At 40.8% G+C, this 21,370-nt stretch overlaps 1 protein-coding gene across 4 annotated transcripts; it reads right to left on the bottom strand.

The window, feature by feature from the left end:
• Nucleotides 1-612: 612 nt before the first annotated feature.
• LOC128755414 (solute carrier family 12 member 6-like) lies at nucleotides 613-21,303 on the bottom strand. 4 transcript variants are annotated; one of them, XM_053858839.1, is made up of 29 exons: nucleotides 20,656-21,303; nucleotides 18,130-18,565; nucleotides 15,892-15,986; nucleotides 15,319-15,447; nucleotides 14,424-14,570; nucleotides 14,291-14,345; nucleotides 11,182-11,250; nucleotides 10,721-10,851; nucleotides 9,959-10,197; nucleotides 9,785-9,879; nucleotides 9,043-9,216; nucleotides 8,483-8,647; nucleotides 7,986-8,084; nucleotides 7,752-7,809; nucleotides 7,468-7,642; nucleotides 7,210-7,328; nucleotides 7,039-7,137; nucleotides 6,847-6,966; nucleotides 6,629-6,733; nucleotides 6,347-6,515; nucleotides 5,181-5,376; nucleotides 4,950-5,119; nucleotides 4,550-4,681; nucleotides 4,362-4,469; nucleotides 3,663-3,686; nucleotides 3,272-3,340; nucleotides 2,935-3,170; nucleotides 2,734-2,867; nucleotides 613-2,480 (listed from the first exon to the last, which is right to left on the bottom strand). In XM_053858839.1, exons 2-29 carry the CDS (start codon nucleotides 18,365-18,367, stop codon nucleotides 2,389-2,391), a joined length of 3,642 nt encoding a protein of 1,213 aa, XP_053714814.1. In that variant the 5' UTR covers nucleotides 18,368-18,565; nucleotides 20,656-21,303; the 3' UTR covers nucleotides 613-2,388. The 4 variants fall into 4 exon arrangements, with proteins under 4 accessions (XP_053714814.1, XP_053714815.1, XP_053714816.1 ...); XM_053858840.1 differs by lacking the exon at nucleotides 11,182-11,250 and having other exon boundaries at nucleotides 20,656-21,299; XM_053858841.1 differs by lacking the exons at nucleotides 3,272-3,340; nucleotides 3,663-3,686 and having other exon boundaries at nucleotides 20,656-21,298.
• Nucleotides 21,304-21,370: the final 67 nt, after the last annotated feature.

Genomic DNA, 21,370 nt, shown 5'->3' with positions numbered 1-21,370 from the left:
TGTTAATGGGGGGTTTTAACGGGGTCGTTTAATATTCCCACTGTCGCGGACCGTAAATAAATTACAATTGAGTGTTATTTAAAAGTGGATATAAAAAAATTACGAGCAAATGAAATAAGCACTTGTACTTTTTTTCTCCCTCTACTTTCACAGGACATCAGCGTTTCCAGGGTGCCTACAGTGACTTACATGACTTATTACTCATAGTCTTTCCACTTGCCTTAGAGACTACGGTTACAGAGAGAGAGAGAAGGGTAAACACTGGACAGTTCACCAGTTCATCACAGGGCACATACTCAAGCTATGGATTGGATTTGGACAGAGACAGGATGAACATGTCGAAAATTTTAAATCCACTTGATCTATTATACATGACTCTCACTGTCTCTTGTATAGGAAAATATTCCAAGTAGTAAAGTACTACTTATAAACAACCTTCGACATACAACATGGAAAAACTAATGGTTGCTTCACTGCCAATCGTGCTTTCACCATATTGTGGTCTATTGTAGTCTGGAATATTTTGCAGTACAGTTCATTTGTTCCCTTACGCTACAGAGGGGGGAAATGAGCATACATTTCAATGATATAACTCAGTGGACACAATTCAATATTTTTCAAAACGTTTATTCCCATTTTTTTCCAGGCAAAATTTTCAGCTTTGTTTTTATATTAATGTAATAAAAATGATAAAACTTGGGATCCTTTCAATCTTTTATGTACAGGCAAGCAAATCTTGTTGAGGAAACAACAATGACCAAAAGAATCCCTGCACAGTAACAGTATAAAAAAAAAAAGAACAGATGGTGGAATTGAATAACTCCTAACATCAGCAACAATCGTTCATCACTCATAACACATACGCGCACACACACAAAGAACATCTGTATGTACAAAACTAGTTTTTAGATGCAGCGAGGCGTGTATTTCAATACACTGAGAAGCCGATATTGTGGTGAAAACATCAAAACAGCCCCATTGACACATGCGTTACTATTGTGCTGAGACAAAAGTACAGATACAGACAGCAAGAAAATCATTGTGTGGCTTGACACTGGAGATCCACGGCATGTTTGACATATCCACTCTTGTTTAAACAATGTTAAACAATTAAACAAAGAAAAAAAAAAAAAAGAAAACCCATTTATCGCCCCAGGCTTTGCTGAGAATCCTCACATTTGCTTTCAGCATTTCGCAATGTACAAAAAGCAACCCTGAGTTTGATCAGAGTTTCAGCTTCTCTGTGTTCTCCCCAGGCTCTACATTGGATGTAGAACTCAAAATTCAAAGGCCTGGTTTAGAAACCCATTCGCTCGTAAAATACTACAACAATCCCCTCCAACAGAACAACTTTAACGGCTGACGCACAAACACAGTGAAGAAAATGGCTGCTTATTTGAGGACTTGTTTTGGTGGTTGTGTGATTTGTAGTACAGTTATGTTCAAAATAATAGCAGTCCCTCAACAGTAGCAAGTTAAATCCCTGTTTTTGTAAAAATTTCAACCTCTACATCGCAAGTACGTTTCTGGAAGGTATAGTAAAGGTATAGAAAACAGACGCAACAGGCCTGCCGTGCATGACACTGACACTGTGAAACTCAATGACTAACTGAAAGGGGTGTGTTAAAAAATAGCAGTGGTGAGTTCAATTAGGGAGGTTAAAAAGGTGTTAACAGGCGGTCCTTATTTAAGGACCAAGGCAACGGACATTGCATATGCTGGCTGTGCATCTGTCCTGAAAAACAGAGTAAAATGGGTCATTCAAGACACTGTTCTGATAAGGACCGTTTTTTAAGTTAATACAAGGATAAACGAGGGGAAAACCTACAAAGAAGTGCTGAAAATTATAGACTGTTCAGCTAAAATGATATCAAATGCTTTAAAATGGCAGTCAAAACCAGAAAGATGAGGAAGAAAAAGAAAAACAACTTCTGGAATAGATGGGAGAATAACCAAACTGGCAAATATTCAGCCAATGACCCGCTCCAGGATGAGCAAAGAAGATCTAACATTGCTTGTGAGTACTGCTAAAATCAGGTGAGGACTGGTCTTAAAAGCAATGCCGTAAAATTTTGTGGCCTGGTGAAAGTAAGAGTGTTCTTTTTGGGTCCAAGGGTCACAGTTCAACAGGGATGTTTTTCAGGTTTTTGCTACTGTGTTGGTCCTATTTACCGCAGACCAGGGATCATGGATCAGTTTGAGACAGGATACTGGAAGAAGTCATGTTGCCATATACATTGTGTACACTACAATTTTAGCATTTTTCAAGACACTGCTACTATTTTGAACACAACTGTAAGTGGAGCCTTGACTACAGTGAGAGAGTGAAGACAGTGTTATGATATTTATGCTTGTGGTGACTTGGTACGGAGCAACTTTGTAATCCACTCAGGAGTAGATGGTGATGACTTCACTGCCTCCACCTCGGACCAACAGAACCCGCTCCAGTCCTTCTGTTAGAACTTCAAGAAACTCCATATCTGACATTGCTGAGGTTAAGGAAAAGAACATGAAAGCAACCTGTTTGGATGTTATTGTCTCAGAGGTGTTTTTAAATGTGGAGGGGACAAATACCTTCCTAAATATTGAGTCTCACATAAAATAAATATGGACGTAAAGAGTCAGACTGGCTAAAATATAAAAAAATATGGAACATAAAAGCATGTATTTGAGTCATATTAGGAAATATTTACACATTTGACCTCATGAGATGTTTGAATAAGAGAAGGATACAGTTTTCGTCTCCCTCCGAGTTCCTTGGGGGTCCAGGCATGTTTAACAGAACCAACTTTGCATCGTGGGATTTGTTGACGATCACCTCATTGAGCCTGACCGCCGTGTGCATCCGTCTGACATTTGACTGGTTCCTGATCAAAGACGGCAAGTGTTAACGGCTGCAGAGAGAAGTGGCAACACTCGTGGAGTTTGACGTACAGACTGATGCTCAATATGTTGCGCACGTCGTCTGGAGCCGAGGCGTCGGAATGCGTGGCTCGATACTGTGAGGTCTTCTCTTTGGTCCAGGTCATCTGCACACGGCGGTGGTGCTCAGACATTCCTCCGCCGCTGCTCGCGCCTCTGTCGCGCTCTGCTGCATCCGCCTCATCCTCATCATCAGAGCCGATGCTCGTCAAGTGCAGCATGGAGTTGCGGTCTTTCACAAGCTGAGCCTGAATGTTTAAGGTTCAACTTCAACATGACATATAATCCAGAATACCTCACCACACTCCTTTTCTATCAACCACGAGCTCATTCGGCCACCTCTTTGTACCTGTCTGTATCCTTTGTAGGTGTCTGTGGAGGAGAAGTGAGACCTCCTGTACCTGGGGGAAAGATACACCTGCAGACAGCTTGTGGTTATCTAGCTGATGGGCCCCAGGACGTGCAGCTAGGGTGGAGGAGGCACTGCCAGGTGACTAATAAAATATTACTAGGCCAACAGACAGTGAAGGCGACACTGGGGTTCAGACTACAATCCACAGACTCTACCCACTAGCACTTGAACATATTGTAACAATGAAAACCCATCCTATAGAATTCACTTGTCTAGTTTCAAGTGGGTTTACTGCTGTGGTTGGGAAACGTTAAAACGTGTGTTCTGATTCAGCGCCGCAACAGCATCTACAAAGGCTTGTCTACGAGTCACTAGACAGCAAACTCACATCATCAAAACTCCAGCGATCCCTCTGACAGATCCAATGACACAAGGAGAAACAGATAAACCACGATTTCAATGACACGATGAGAGTCAAACTATTTAGTGTTTCAAGCTTTGAATGTGTTAACTACTGCTGCTACCCACTATGGGAAGAAGAAAGGCTATGTACTTGGCAGTACAAATTGAGAAGCAGGTCAGCATTCTGTTGGAAATAAATAGACCCAAGTAGTTTATAAGTATTGTTTTCATTTCTTACCTATTTGCTTTGTAGACATAGCTCCACATCCCTCCTTATTTTTCCAGCTTCAAAACTCTTAATTTTAAAGCTCACATGTAATTTCTTTACATTCTGTTTTATTTTAGCAACATTATGCTAACAATACAGTATTTCACGATGAGCCGATTCTCATTATCTGTTTGCAAGTCACACCCTCAGCAGCATCATCCATGTTTTGTAAATTGATATCATTCTTCACCTGTCACTTTTGTGATCAGAAATCTATCATATGTTGTCTGTATTATCAAGTAATGTTTACTATATGGTCTCACAAGTAGGTGTTCACAACTGCAAAGAGGTGATCATGAGACATAAATGCAGGTGTTGACCAGGTTCTCTGATTCAAACATTTCAGGTTAAATGATAGCAGTAACAACAGCATCCTTTTATCATGCACACCATCAAAATTACACAACTGTGCTGTACCTCTCTTTCCCGGTCAGATTTCGACAGTCTCATTTGCCTCAGCATCTGAGACCTCTGCTCCATCATCAAGGTTCTTTCGTACGTGTATGCACTGATGTCACTGTCATGCTATGACGAGAAAACAAGAATACATTTTTATGGAATCAAAACACACAAATTGTAACTATACTCCCAACAGTGTAAGTTACCATCTCAACCACTTCTACATCAGCTTGAATACGGAGGTGATAAAGGAACGTGGCCAGATCCTTCTTCATTTGGATGGAATTATCTTCCATCTGGGCAACAGTGAAGATTCGCATTGCACACTTTCGCCATACCTAAGGAGAGAAAGAAGTCAGACGGAAGCTGCACGTGTATCACTGCTAACTATACAATTTATCAAACAGTATTGAGCCATAATGTTTGTACATTCATAAATCATCTTTATTAAAAGACAACCAATAGGACTCATAAGAGAGTGTTGAACTTGAGGGTTAGCCAGCGAACAATGACATCAACCAGACAAGTTGTAAGCCAACATCTTTTCCCTTGATGTAATGTCATTTCTAACTTTGCCTCCCAATACAGTGAAATATTTCCTCATACCTTGTGCTGACGCAGCAGGAAGGGCAGCAACATCAGCATCCCCCCGTCATGAACGATCCACCAAACATCAATGTAGCCATCAGTGTAGGGCTCATTGTTGCTGGGGAACAGAGAGATGTTTTTGGGCACCAGCAGGGCGAGGTGAGCTGCTGTGGTCACCCGCACGGTATCTGAAGGAGACAAAGAGTTCTGTACTTCTGGAACACAATTGCAAAAACGCCCAAGACTCACTGATGAACGTCTTCCAGGATTGTGGATCCTCGGTCTGCCTCCAGGCATGTGGCCATCCCATCACCACGGTGTTGGGTTTCATTCCACCCAGACCACTGGACTGGATCATGTGGCTGATCCCTTCTCTTGGTTTCTGTGCAATGATGCACTGACAGAAGCCCTTCACGCGCTCCTTATCCATCAGGTGCTTGAGGGTCTGATATAAAAATGATATTGAAAAGGACTCAATTTAAGTGGCCTGTGTGTACGTGTTTGAGACATGTATGACATACACCAGGTAAAATACATGCATCAATGCGCCTCTGTTAATGGACATATTATAGTCTGTCATCGTCAATCACGCAGACAACAGTAAACATCCGCATATGAACAACAGTTAGTTGGCCAAAGGGGAACCTACACAGTCCAGGGCAGGTGAGCTTTTAAGTTTAAATTTAAAAAAATATTGTACTGTATAATAGAAAAGGGAGTTTCACAACAAAAGTGTTGTTGTATTTAAGCATTAAAAAGTAGTGTACACTGAGCCCGTGAGGTGACATGCATAAGTTTTTTTTTTTTCATCTCGAGATATTCCTATCTCTTGTTTATTCGTAGTTTGCTCAGTGGAGCTGACGTCTCTAACGTGCACTCATGGCTGCTCATCACATCATGAGGAGGAAAACAATGAGGGGCTCTGACTTACTGCAGCAAAATTACTGGGATAGGCATCATTAAATCAGGAAGTATATATTAGCATACATTATTCAGTATATTATTAAGTATACAATCAGATGATCAGTCAAATAATGGGGATAACATATCGATAATCAAGCACCCGAACACAAGAGTGAGTTCGGGCAGCAAATGAACATCTGAGCGGCAAAAATTCCACTCTCCACTGAGCGAACTACAGATAAACATGACATATGAATATCACAAGATGCAAATACCTTGCTTTACAAATATTCTGAGATACGAAAACTCGAGAGATGAATACCACAAGTTAAAAAAAATAAACTCATGGATGTCACCTCCTGGGCTCTGTATGTGTATCTGAGGAATATCAGTTGAAACTTTTCGTGAGTTGCAGGATAGATTTATCCCCCAAGCGCATATTTGGCCCCGAACAAGCCACTGCTCCCCACAGCCAGTTAGACTGCATGTCATCCCACAGGATATCCACACACCTGTTCAGCGGCAAGAGCTTCACCGTAGCCTTGAAGGAAGTTGCCAGACACAACTGTACCAACGATTGTTAAACCCTTTCCTGCCTTCAGCTGGCTGGCAAACGTTAGAAGGCGAGGGGATTTGACATGAGCATCTTCATCCAGTTTTAATAGAACCAAGAGCTGGGGCCTGTTAGGAAAGACAATGTATTATTATAAAACTTCATTTGTAATCATCAGGGAAGGTTCTAAGGTATCTTTTAATGTAAAATGCCACAAAGGAGAAAGAAGGGCTCAAAACACCTCCAGTTTTTAGTGTGTGGTGGCCCCTCTTCCAACCGCATCAGGGCATAGCGTGCAGCGCTGAGTGAGAGCCCTCGGATCCCATCTCCCCATTCTTTCTCCGCCCTAGAAGTAACAAACATAAGAAAACAATGACGAGCCGCTCTTCATGACCACAAACATCAGTTATCACGCATTTATGCGAGCAACATCATGAGAGCATCTCTGCAGAAACTTACCCATGGTACTCAATATACTTGTAGATCATGCCTGCGATCACCATAGCAACAATGGCGTAGTACCAGGAAGAGACAAACATGAGTGCCAGGCAGACGATCATCCCCAAAAATGACAACGTCCTACATAGAGAAAAGAAGTAATCAGTGTTTTTCACGACACGCACAATCAACTGTGAGCAAGTGTGGCACTACCAGTGGTAGTAGGAAAAACGGGGTCGCCAATTGGGCGTCCTCAAAAGGGTCTGGAGGGCACAGGCCAAGTTGACAAAGAGATAGCACATCAAGAAAAACCTGGAGAGAACAAACTTATGAAAAGAGATGACTAAGTTCCTGGTAGAGTAGAGAAGTTCTTCGTCGTCTTACATGGTCAGAATGGGAGCCACTTGATCCAATGAGGCAATGAGAATTCCCAGCTCAGCTATTAAAGCAGTCAGCAACAAGGCCCATGTGGGCTCCCCGTTAGCCTTGCCGTGCCCAAAAACCTGCCAAAATATATGTACACTAAGAAGCCATTCATTTTTTTTCCAACTTAAAAAATGTGGTTAGCATTTTTTTAACTGAATATCAAATAAGTCCAAAAAGTAGCAGACTAGATGACAAGCAAAAGGAGCAGTTGAATACCCTGAGGAATGGGATGATGTTGTCCTTTGCAATTGCTTGCAGGAGTCGTGGAGCACCAGTCAGTGACTGGAGACCTGCACCAAAAGTTGAAAAGAAAGATCCGATGACGATGACCCAAGGCGTCGGCCAGGCCAGAGTCCCAACCACCAGATTCCCTTTGACCGAGTCCCCAAATCTGGATGCACAAACAGGAGTTGACAACTGACATTTTTCAAGTCTTGGTTGTATATTTTTGACTTCTTCAGTAGAAATTCATTCTGGAGCAGCACAATAGAAAGACTAACTTGTCTCGGAGGACAACTCCATCAATGCAGCAGCCAAAGAGAATCACACAGCTGAGATCTGGATTACTAGCGGTCAGGAAAATGAAACGGTCACAAAACAGCCCAAAATTTGACACACAAAAAAGAAGACATTTTTGATTGATGCATTTCTGTTGCAATCGTTGCAACAGATAGTCTAAATGATTTATTCATCCTCCATATATTCAGTTTCAGACAGTCAATAGTAAAGGATACAGACGACAGAGGTTGTGAGGATGGCCAGGATGGTTCCAATGGGGATGGAACGCTGTGCATCTTTCAAATCTCCTGATCTGTTTGATCCAGCCATGATTCCTACACAATAAAAGAAAAATATGATTCTGGGTTGATTTATTGGGAAATGATTCTCTTGTGCATTTCTTCAACTAGAACTTCGGAAAGCAACACTAGACGAAAAGAAAACAAAAAAACACTATTTCAAATATTCATTGCAAAATAGAAATCAATTCACATCACACACACTAAATCTGTAGTTAACCAGATGGTTGTGTTTCCTCCTTTTTATTGGTTAATAGAGGCACTCAATTGGGACAGAATGTATTTCATTAGGAGTCCAGATTTACTCTACCATAATTAACTTTATTAATAAAAATTGCACAGGCAGCGGATCTACGTGGGTTTATGAAAGGGCAAGCCGAGGACCACATCAAAAACATTCTTTAAATTCCAGCGTTAATCAATTTGTGCTTTACCAGTGACAGAGGGGAAGAAAATGCCGACCAGCAGCGTGAAGGAGGTAGTGATGTCAGCGAACACGTACGGCTGCTGAGTGGAGGCAGGGTGAGCAATTGGAGATGAGCTCATGGAAACCTTCTCCACCACATCCCCCTTGCTGAGGTAGGCGCTCCACAAGTTCTCTGAGAAGAAGTCGCATGAACACACACATGATGTACAGGTAACTTTTGAACACATAATTGTTGCATAATAAATATGAAATGGGCCTTAAATAATAATCTTAGCCTTTTATGGCAACAACAAAACCCACTATATGAGATGTATCAGATTTCTGACATTAATCATGCTGCTTTTCATCAAATTGTAAAAAGAAATCAACAAGTGATGCAATGCTGACACAGTACTTATTCAGAAGAGAAGAGAATGTCATTTATACTATTAAAAATAACTAATTTTAAGTAATATAAGCAACTTAAAATATATATTTCAATTCACGAGAAAATAAAAATGTTTAAAAAAAAATGTAAAAAAGCCTACAATTGATCTTTTTAACATTGCAGTGAGAATTGTGGACTACCTGATATGATCCCACTGGCTAGACCAGGGATGGCTTGAATAGTGGAGAAGTTGTTGGAACTGAAGTAATCGTCACATGAAGCATTGAGTAGTGGGCTCTGGCAAAATCGACTCCATATGTGTGTCGTCTCCACACCAAAGTCAGGGTCAGGAGTCGGTGTAACGGTAACATTATCTGTTGAAATGAAAGGAAGAGGTTTCAAGTGAGTCAGAGCAGCTGTGATATTCTTAAAGCTTTTTAAAAGTCATTTGAGCGCTTTATTAAAAACTAGCATCATTGACAAACATTGGCAGTGAGCAGCCATTCCTGGAGTCAGTATTGAAAAATGCTCATCATTCCTACATGAAAGTGACACAGCTTTTGTGGTGTTGTCAATTTCAACACAACTCAATAACAATAAAGTCAGGCAATATAGAGGGACATCTCTAAAAGCTACTGGACTTATTTGGCAAGACTTGCTATTCACATCATTTGTTCGTTCCATGTATCCCTAACCTGGGGCAAGCCATTTGTTTTGTGCGAGACAGCTGGATAATGATCGCATTCTTCAGCCATGTTGTGATAAGAACGCTGTTGCAATGCCAACAATGTCCTCAAGAGTGCGTACAGTCATGAGCAATGATGAGCATAATAAGGGTGTTCAGCATGGAGCGGAGATGCTAAAGCCTTTTACTCCAAATGAACAACACATACAATACTGCTTATTTTAAATTAGAACATAATAATTCAAATAATCATTCACCAGTAGTAAACGTCGAGTTCTTTGAGGTCTTTGCACACTGATTGTCCTCGAGGTCATGGGCATTAATGGTTCTGTTCCCGAGCATACACACCCTGCTACAAAGGGTAATCGGAGACACAGTTGGGCACAAGTGGATTTTACTTTCTCATCTGACACAATTACAGGCATACTTACGGAAAGTTTGGCGGATGAACGGCGGAGACAAGTGCTCCAACATAGATGGAAATGATGGAGATGATAACGCAGGCCAAAAAGACAGAAGCAAGTTTGTTGACATACTTCACACCAACATAGACCAGTAAGGACATCAGGAGCAGACAAAGGGAGCCATAGACCCGCATGTTGTTCAACATGGCTGCACCCTCCCCTTCGAGGCCTTTAGAGAAGATGGAAGCTTCTGGTACAATGTACATCTGAACAAATAAACAAAGGAGAGCGTGATGAAAATAGGTGATAAAACAGGACACTTTAGATGATGATGTTGGACACATTTCTAGTAAACAAATACAGTAGATGTGCGCCAGTGCGTGCTGCTGCATTTCACTACATAAACAAATGGTGTGATCCAAAAATGAAAAGTGCAGCTTCGTGACATTGATCGCTTATGGTTCGATTTTCAATCTATTTAATGTCAATTTGACTTCACAAAATGAAGACATGATGGTCAGACAAAAAGAACTTATCTTGCCGGACATTATCAAGACAGAAATGAGTTCAGGTACAAAAAACAAAAAGAAATGTGGACGACTGATAAGCATGGACTGAAACACCCTTGCCTACAACATGAACAGCTACATACAATCTTCATACTGCTGCAGACCCATTAGTTGTTATTAGTTGTCTATTCTAGAATGAGGCTTCACAGTCATAAAGACAATGCAATAACAAATAGTCAAACCCAACCCTTATAATGACTTAAAATGAATTAGCACCCACCAGAAAGATCTCAATGGCTCCAAGGATGTACATGGATCCAGCAAAGGTCGTGCCCAGGTAAAAACACAGCCCGACTGCCCCGCCAAACTCTGGACCCAACGACCGGCTGATCATGAAGTACGATCCTCCAGCTGAAGAGGGGAGAGGAAGAGGAGAGAGCCAGGGGAGGAAGAGGAAAGGTAGGCAGTTTGTTGAGATTGACAGGTAAGGGAAGAATGGAGGAAAAGATATGTGAAAAGAAGATGGGATATGAGGCAGTAGGACGAGAGAAAAGGATGGATAGTTAGTCATATAATGGTGTTAAGAGGGACAGACAGAAAGAAAGGGGACAGCTGATGAAAAGTCAATATATGCTTACATTAAATAAGCATAATATTCCAGACATCAGAGACAGAAAGTCTTAAAAGTCAAACAGTATCTGAGAATGTTACTTTAACTACTCCTCACTGAAGGTTTACCACCTGATGAGCTTCCTTCTGACTGATGGGGATCTGACATATATTTTTGGAAAAATCCATTTTCTTGCTGACCTACAGTGGTGAGAGAAAGTGTCAACATCTCTGCAAGTATAGCCTCAATTTAACAATCTCAACTTCTTATTTCACAGTCCTACTCGCTTCACTTCTGCCTGACAGGGAACACTTACTTAAAGATCGTACCAAGGCTATCAGAGCTGTGATAGCGTCACTATGAGAGCCAGTAAAGGTCATATGCAAGTAAAAGTTCATAGCATTTATGAGTCACTCACCTGCCGGATTCATTCACTGTAACTAAGAGTGTGACTGGTTGGATTTCGCTGAGGCTTTGTTTACAGCCAGATGATTTAACTCACTATTTAGATGAGGATATAAACACTCATTCACAAGGTTATTGCCACCTGGTCTACAACACAACCATATCAGAAGGCCGTTATCATTTCATTTATTAGCAGGATAACCAGAGGCCTGCTGACAGATGCTGAAGTGCATGATAATCATGCTGAATATGATGCTTTTTTTTTTTTAATCAAATTTGTGATTGGTTGTCTTGATGCAGCAGACTGTTGAGGAACATAATGAATACTGTAAATAGCCAAAATTGGCTCTTATCTGAAAAATTGCCTAATATATTCAAATCTAGACAATATCTTGAGTGGGACTAAGTCCATGGCCAAGGATGCCTCTTGATCCAACTATAAGCATCATCTCACAAAGGCCATTTTGAGTGCACTTATCTTTGTTGGACAAACACTCTTCCTGTTCAACATGCATCCTTGATCTGTCTTCAATGTTCTCAATGAACAAATTCACCTGCTGGTTCTTGACTAATTTCATACCAAATCTTTAAATAAATTTCCAGAATGTCACAAATTATTTAAGTCTAAAACCCATAACTGGAGCCACGTGCGTATTCTTTTCTGACATTGCAGACACCACACAGGACTGTGGCCATTAGATTGCAGCACTTAAATGAGAAGTCACGATTTTGTCTGAATAACTAGAAAACAGACACCTAAACAGGCACAGCATCGACAACCATCTGTGAGGAGATGGTGAGAAAATGCAAGCTCGAAGCAGTTTGGAAAGAGAGAGGAGCGTGAAATAAAATTTCTCCTGCTAAATGTTAGGAGAAAGAAATCTATGTTAATGAAGGTGTTCACTATACTATAGCTTCAAATGTTCAAAACATGCTCGAAATATCACACTACTTTAGGATATTTGCCGCTACAGATGCCTCAGAGCAAAGGTGCAGTCAATGGTGGATAAATATCCTGGGTTTTTTATATGTACACAGACAGAGGAAGAGGATGACGGAGGGAGAGACAGGACAAAGAGATAACAGACAGCAACATTAGAAAGAAAGACTTTCTGGTCTCATATATGCCAACTAAAAACACAGTGAAATATATCCCATGCACGCACAGTTCTAATGTGTAACTATAACTAATATGTCTAGGTTGCACCATGAAGCACTGCCTGAAACCAGTTGCACATCTTAAAGCTCAGCATGAGAGAAAACAAATTCTAATTAAATCAAATGCAGTGCACTATCCAGTGTGAAACAACAACAATAGAGATCATTTAAATGAAGAGCCTCCATGTTTGGTGACTAAGGCTTTACGTTGGCTCCCTCCTGAGTTGCTTCAAGACAATTAAGAGGGACCAAATGTGAACTGTTACGACTTGAAACAGTTATATGGAATAAAAATAAGAGTTAATACACGTTAGTGCAGACATGTTAATCACAATTATTTTCATCAATATTGTTCATCATAATTATTGACAATGTTAGGTAAAATATGTGCATGGCTTTACCCAACATTATGTTTCTGTGTTGTGTTATATTTCAGAGCAAAATAATACCTTGTAAATTAATACGAGACTAAAACAAAAACAAAAAGGATCAAATGTCCCTCTACATTTCCTCATAACATTATCCGTGAAGCATGACCATTCAGCCTGTGAAATCAAGTGCATAAACATTGCCAGTTATGAGGAACAACAGCACCACATGTGGGCTCAGTCCTCTCACTAGCAACAGTTTCGATTCATTTTCTCCCAGCCTTTGCTCATTGCCACAGCAGTCAACCAACATATTAGCATTTTAAGCTGGGCCGGGGCATACAACAATGATTGACAGGTCTCAGTCGGACACTGCAGCGCTTTGTTACGTCTACTGTGAAACCTCAGCGAAAGAGGAGATTTGAAATATACTTGCGCAATCTCTAAAGTCGCTCACATAATACCAGAAGCCCTGCATATGTTCATCAGTTTAGTTTATGATGGCAGCTCAAATCATGATGGGCTGAGGTAATGTAAAAGGTAAAAGTTGAATGTAAGCATGACACTTGAGGGGACCAAAAGATTGCACTACTCAGCTGAACATTCAAGCCTCAGGTCCCCACTGCTGACTGCACCAATTCCCTTAAAAAAAACAGTCCGACACAAAAAAACTAAAGAAATGACAGAATTGATTGAATGGTGGCCACGTTCCTGAATTTTGAAATGTACAATGTGTACACTGTAAACACAAGACCCTATTCAGCCTTTTTATACACTCAAAGGACAATCTCTAACAGAAGTCCACCTTGACAGGAGATAAAAATTGGGCAAATATCTATCAATGTAAGCTTCAGTAAGCTTGGCGGTAAACAAACCAGGTAACAACCATGTTGTATTCAGACTATGTAACAACACACATATTGTATCTATATCCTTGACATAATGCTTTCCCCAGCCTCTCATTCTAAACCTGAGCATCCACAACATATGGCTCACCTTAAGCAGGACTCTGAACCAATCGTAAATGCAACTATAATAACCTGGTTATTATGAAGTCTTCTTCCTCAAATGGAGGCTTCACCTTGTTATGACCGACCAAAAGGTCCTAACTAAGCAAAACATCATCACAAGGAGGTGTTTTGCTAAGACTTGGTTCTCACATAGAATAATAGATATAAACCAATCTTTCCCATGTGCACAGAGAGAGAGAGAGAGAGAGAGAGAGAGAGAGATATAAGGACAGAGAGAGAGTGAAAGAAAGAGAAAGAAGGACAGAGAGAAAGAGAGAAATGAACAGGTAAAAGCATACCTGGGACCACTCCATTCGTAGCGATTGCGCTCATGGAGATCGCTGTCAGCAGAGTCTGTAAAGTAACAAGATTGCAGTTATTAAAAAAAAAAACATCTACACTGCTCAAACCATGGCCTGTAGAATAACTCACACAGCAGCAGCAAATGAGGACGATGCACAGGCCCTGCAGTACCCCGGCTGTTCCCACCACCCAGGTCAACCGCAGGAACAAGATGACACCAAAGATGTTCTGCAGGCACGGAAGATACACTCCCATGAACGTTCCCAACTGCGGCGACTGGAGGGCAGAACACAGAAATGGAAATCAATGCACTTCATTTTCTTTAATATTTGATAAACATATGATGAACAACTCTGATAGTTCAGTAGACAGCTTTGCCATCTCATATCAAGGGAAAGTGAAAGGTGATCCCATCGTGAGAATCGTCTCATAGAACAGTCAGATTCTTATCAGTCGTGTCACAGATAGACAGGCTGCACGGATCGCTCTAAGTAACCTGTGAATATTGCAAAGAATTATTCTGACTATATCATGTTTAAATACGGTTAAAATAAAGAACATTGTGAGTAAATGCGAGCTCGTAGAAAGTCTTTAGCAACACATCTTTGAAGCAGATTTCAACTTTGTACCTCGTTTACTGGTATCATATCTATAAGATCATCACTTAGTTAGCAGCAATTATATAAAACATCTGACAAAGTCCATAAGTGCACATCAGTGAGCGGAATAGAATTGTGGAGTTCAATCATTGAAAAACGTTTACTTTGCTCATGTACATTTTTTTTCATGACGATTGCGATTCGGATCTTGAATTCCTAACACAAAAATGGATTTATTTTACAGCATGTTTGGGTGGACTATTGGAAACTCACTGATTCCCAACAAGTGTTGATGAATTTAAATAAATAAATAAATAAACGGTGTGAGGGTTTTTTTGCTTTCAGACACAGACTGACCGTTTTATACTTTCACAACACTTCTTAAACATCACAGTGATGTGAAAAGAAACCAATCGCATCATTACCTTGCTGGTCTTCTTCTTTTCCCCAATGATCTCAGCCTCCTCATGTTCCTTTGCCCCTTGCGTCAGGTTAGTGTAGTTGGCCAGGCGACTCAGCAGAAGAGACACTTTGGGCCGAGTGTCCATCTCCTCCTGCAGAAAAGGAAGGTGAAAACAAGGTCACCGAGAGAAACGGGACGTCAAGGCATCAATAATTCAAACGACCGTCAATAAAAACTTTGAAAAGGTTTTAATGGATAAGGGGTTTGTGTGAGCGACCTCCCTCTGCAGTTATTATTTGTTGCTCTAACATTGTCGTGCACGCATCATTCCCCGATGCAGTGCTTTATCTTGGTATTATAAGACAGCCACAGGCTGCATCCACAGAGGCTTCCAGATGAATATGAAAGGTAAATAAACAAAAGCGACTGATCGAAACAGTGCAAAGGTATTTAACAACATACACTCTTTACATTTCATTTTACAGTCTAGATCAGTGCAGGGGCTCCCGTCCTGATATTATACCATTGTTCTCTTCTCACAGAACAATGTTCCTCAAACGTTCTGTCAGTGTTTGAACATGATTACTCTCCAAACCTCAAACAGGGCCAGGTTTCTGTCAATGCAGTCGTCGTCATCCACCCCATGAGTGTTGTTGATGTACACGCTGGAGATTTTGGAATTTGCATCACCTGGGGACACAGATAAATGATGACTATCAGAGGAAAAATATATCAGAGGAGTTCGCATTCCACAGAAGCAATCACACCCACTGATATGACGGCTCACCCACCTAAGTAGTGATTTGACACATGCATTCTTCCCTCATGCTTTTAACTCGTATCAGACGACATCAATTGAAGTTTACAACCTGAGTCAGCAGCATGCTGTCTCTCATGGAGACATGCCAGACATTTCAGCAGTTTCCCTCATGGCAGAAAATAAAGATGGAAAAGTAGCTGAAGTCAAGATAATATTTTGTGGATCCACGAACTGGTGCTGAACTGATTCAAGGCATTAAATCGCTATAACTCTACATCCCTTTAACTAATTTTAGACTCGTTTTGAAAAACCTGCAGGCTCTGCAGGATTATAAACGAATGCCTGAGAAGTCACTTTTTTGCCACATATAACTTGGCTTTAGAAATGTTTCACCAGCTTCAACAGTTTAACAAAAACAAAGGGGAAGTACAACAAAAATTAACCTGCTAGCACAAGGTGGATTTTGTGGGAGAGCTATGTGGACACAGCATTTGGCCTGAGGGGAACATCCCATGGTGGAGACAGAGCAACTTATGTGCCTGAGCAAAATACCACCACTTTCATTAGAGGGAGACTTTTGATGTGATTCTTTGTTTTGTTTGTTCCAGCGACTTTCACATGTGACGTCGTCACTTTTAGAGCAAATCAATGCTCTTGTCAGCATTTTTGTGTTTGTTGACTGATGTCGTACGAAACTGCACAGTGGTGGTAAACAAGATTAGTGACACTCAACCTGTTTATCAAGACAATCTGGCGTGAAGAAGACACCTTCAATTCCCGTCAGTCTCCATTCAGCCTCACTGGCTGGAAGGTTGTTACTGTGGCTACCAATCATTGACCCATACTGAAAGGTTACTGGATTCTGTTACACATAAGTCAGGCTGAGGACCTTGTGATGTTAAGTTTGAAAAACACAAAATGAGACGCAAGTGAAACATTTCTGCAAACCAGGTTTTGTTTTCGTACCAGTGACCAGCAGAAGACAACAAACAGCTTGAGTATCCCAGCACATTGTGCTGAGTCATCAAGCACTACCTGATCTCAGCGCAATCGGATTAACAGAATTTCTATTCTTAGAAGCTTGTTAAAGATTGTGGGCCATACTAACTACTAAATAAACACCTAAGTGGATCAAAGCTGTTAATGCCCTTACATCTATCCTCGTGTCTGAACGAGAGTCAAACAGTGGTGCACGTTAAAAACATTTTAACACTATTAAAAATGTGTGTGACGTTACCCAAAAATGCTGCAATATTATAATAATAATAATACAATTCTTTGGATGTGTGACTTTGCCAATAAATTATGACAACAGCAATAACTGTGGAAGGAAAATAACAGTTTGGTGTGAGTTTTGGTGTAATCAAGACACGTGAAGAAACGTGCTTGAGGAACTCAGGATTGCTATGGTATACGCTCACACAATAACTTTACCAGGAAGCAAAACTTTCTAAATTCCCCTTCTTTTGTCTGTCAGAAAACTGGTACATCAAAACATGGTTTGACAGATTAGACTACCTTTTTTCAACCAGACATGGAGAACAACACGTCTGCACACAAGTGACACCGTGTTAGTGAGCTGCCACATGATGTATAGACCAGATTATTATTGCCATTCATACAGTTATTCTGGGTCTTCACTGGTTTTTGTCTTGCAATAATGTACTGTACATATCAGGTAAAAAGACTTCTTTTAAGGAATTGTGTTTTAATTGTCGATATAAATGTAACCTCTGCTTGAGATACATTTGTGTTGAGTGTTGCCATAATACACATGAGCAATGTTGTGTCTTGCCCTGAGTGAAAGCAGTCAGTTGACAGTAACGCTTACAAAGTGCTATTCATTGGAAAGGAAGACACAGAGCAGGCATTAGCTACCACTGATTTCTAAGAAGGGAGTGGCTGACTTAGAAGGGGATAAACTGTGGATTGGTGCTTTGTGTCAGGATAGCAATCTGACTGAAAATACCGGGCGATGAGTACATTTTATGGACACTGTGATTGCAGAATCAGTGCAGGCAATTGTGCACTGAAATAAATAATGTTTGTGTGTGTTGCTGAGTTTCACATCACCTTGGTCTGTGTGACTTAGGTCTGGAGTGACACTCTCACAACCTCCTCCTGCCCCAAAATCAGCTGGTGTCGATGCACCTCCCGATGTTTCGCTGAGCCGCTCACTTCTGCTGACGCTTTCACGGGAGCCGAAGTGCACACGGGAGGACGGACGGAAGCTGATATCAGGCGACGTGTCTGAGAGTCCTGGAAGGTCCTCTGCTTTGGTCGGTGTCACGGTGAAGCGCGCTGATGCCATTGTGTCTCTCTTGGAGCAGAGATGAAGGGCTGTTGAGCGCGATGGGGAGTCAGGCGGAACAGGAGGAATTTTGCAAAGCTGCACTAACTCTCAGGTGTTGCTGAGGTGACAATGGCCTCGACAATTTGTTTTTTTGGACCTCTCCATTGAGGCAAATTACAGGCAGCCAGACGGCTAGAGAAGAGAAAGGGTCTAAAGCTGCGGACAGAAAAAAAGGAATTATTCAGATTTCCATTTAAACAAGCCATCATATTATAGTTTAACAGTTTTTAATAAATTTTCATTCATTGTAAACCTTGAGTTGGGACTAATTTCTGTATGACCAAGTCCAAATCTCTACACAACCAGAAGAATGTGATAACAGAATGGTACAAATACTGAGAAATAACAATGTCACGAACAGTGTAAATAGGCTCCTCTTATCACCCACTCTTGCTATGAATTATGATTTTTTTTAATGGACTGTTCTAGCAGAAAACACAGGGTTGTTAAAAAAGCTTAAAAATGACAAGATCTGTGAGCCCGGTCTAATGGTTTAGTTTAATTTCTTGTTTTACATTTTCCTGAGGAAGAGAGTTTCAACCGGTATTGCAGGTGGCTGCTGGCTGTTTGCCCAGACTTCTGCAAGTTCAAGCATGATATGTTTCCAGAGCAATTTGTCTTTTTGCCCAGTTACTCACTAAAACAGTTCAGTCAGGACAAACCAGGGTTCCGATGCATATAAACCTTTTACAAAAAAAAAAACACTATTGGTAAGGGGGCGGTGATTTCTTCCTGTTGTTTATGCTGTGAAAGACCTCAGGGAAGGGGCCCCTCCTTGTGTGAACTACAGTGGTATTTGTCTAGACAAACAGCCACACCTAGAAGCAAAGTATCCAGTGAACTGAACAAGAGCAAAAGAACAAATGTTTATAAATAAATACACAACACTGACCATAGGCATGCGCCTGTCTTTGTTGCAAAACATGCACAAAATGTATGCATTTCACCTCGATGCAGTGCTCTGGTTATTTGAAAAGGCTATAAGGTCATAAGGCTTAATACAAATATTATTCCCACTGCACTGTCGTACGTCTAGACAAAAAATTGCAAAGTAAATTAGTTTGTGATGTGAAAAACTGACAAACCTGTCCTCTCTGTAATTGAGCTGAAAATTCTGAAATATAAAAAAACAAAAGGGACAAAGCTAAGCTCTTTGTCTCAAACATGTTCCATGTTGTCTTCATCAAAACATTTGACTTTAATCGCTTTACAGCGTGGAGTCACGTAGCTTGGCTCAGCAAATAACACCGTTCCAGTGGTGGAGAGCCACCGCTGAATCGTTTCCTGTGATTATTTTTACCCATTTCCTCATATTAACACTTTGTTAGTGACGGGTTACTCCCTCTTAGAAAAGCATGGGTGTCTTTTTCAGCCACCAACTTTGGCAGTATAAACCTCAAACCGCTGAATTCCTTGCGAGACAATCAACCCTGTTATCTTATCTCATTATATTACTATATTATTATAATGATACGTGGCATGCTTTCTCCAGTGTTATACACAGACAACATTCATTGTCTAACCAAGATAATTTCCTCCATTGATGCTGAAGTTACATCAATAGTTAATCATTAACAATAAGAGTGGGCAGTTTTGATAATGTATTTATTCATTTTCAGTTTGTGCCCTCCTCACAGTACACATAATGGCGTTATGAATCATTAAAAAAACAGAAATCAACTAAAACCTCAGGTAAATAATCAGCTACAGTTTCCTCAAGTGTAACACTGTGCTCGTTGTGGCGTTTTATAAATTAAACAGCATCACCTAAAGTGGCCATACAGAGAGCGGATTAATGGATTTAGTGTTAAATCATAGATAACAACTTGGCTCGTACGTGGGATAAAATGTTCTTTCAAAGGCCATAAACGCCATCTGTAATTTCCTAAAAGCTGATCGATTAAAGACACGGCGACTGTGACAAAAGCAATGCGGCATCAGTCTGAAGCTGCGGTCACTTCAAACCGGTTTAAATCAGACCGGCGCGCAGTTCGTTAAAATTCAATGGGCGGAGAGAAAAAAATGCCTTAAGCTGTCAAAATAAGCCGCTTCAAACAGCTGAATACAAGCGTCTGGACAAATGTTGAAATAATACAAACGAAGATGTAAGAAGTAATTCCTGAGGCGAGGCGGCTCCAGCTAAAGCTAACATAGCCATGCTGTGCGTAATCTGCCTATAGTGCCCAACAGAAGGGGGAAACACCGGCTGTAAAACAGCACGCACTTCATGAATGAAAGGCACCCACCTGTCTACGGTGTTCCACCGGAGGTGCTTGTTTGGTTCCTGTGGCGTCTGGGGTGAATCGGCTGTCAGTCTCAGGTTGTGTCGGCACTTTTTTGTCCACTCGGCCGAACAGAAACAAGCGAGAGCAGTTGTCGGGAATGTCCCATCTCAGTCGCCGTCGTGCGACACGTTTTCTTCTTGGGTATTATTGACAAACACAAACTCAGTGTATCCCTTTTGCCCTCTACTGGGTTGGAGTATGGTTGGAAAAACCATGCCGACAAAGAAGAGAAATCTACAATTTGCAGAGTTGCGTATTTAGTTTTCAGTTTATCTACATAATTGTCACATTTTTTAAATAAAACATAACAAGTAATAATCCTATGCTTGGGCGAAGACATTTTGAAAAAGTACTATGTCAGGGAATATATGTTTTTCCTACATTCCCGTCTGATTTCTGCATTACATTTTCTTTTCCAAGACGTTATGCAGCTATTTTTGCAACCGGAAATGCGGTGGCACATTGTAAAACTAGAAAGAAATAAAAACGCAATAAACTCGAAGAAGCTGGAAGAAAGAATTAACGATTAATAAATTATAACAAAGTGAAGGCAGCTCAGATTTGCTCAAATCTCTGGGTACACAAACGCTGCTTTCCTTTTAACTATACCTTGGTGATCTATGATGTTTTCATGTGAGCTCGCTAATAGCAACATTTTATATTGTTAATAAACCTA

The sequence above is a fragment of the Synchiropus splendidus genome, chromosome 3 (genome assembly GCF_027744825.2).
Source record: "Synchiropus splendidus isolate RoL2022-P1 chromosome 3, RoL_Sspl_1.0, whole genome shotgun sequence".
Lineage (NCBI taxonomy): Eukaryota > Metazoa > Chordata > Actinopteri > Syngnathiformes > Callionymidae > Synchiropus > Synchiropus splendidus.
Note: the sequence above shows the minus strand (reverse complement) of the source record. Positions and strands in the feature narration are given on the sequence as shown.

Coding starts and splice junctions, on each gene's coding strand:
- LOC128755414 (XM_053858839.1), bottom strand. CDS start 18,367: ATGGCATCAGCGCGCTTCACCGTGACACCGACCAAAGCAGAGGACCTT. Junction 6,734..6,846: donor AAGTATATTGAGTACCATGG/GTAAGTTTCTGC, acceptor TGTTACTTCTAG/GGCGGAGAAAGAATGGGGAG. Junction 3,341..3,662: donor ATCGCTGGAGTTTTGATGAT/GTGAGTTTGCTG, acceptor AGCTGTCTGCAG/GTGTATCTTTCCCCCAGGTA.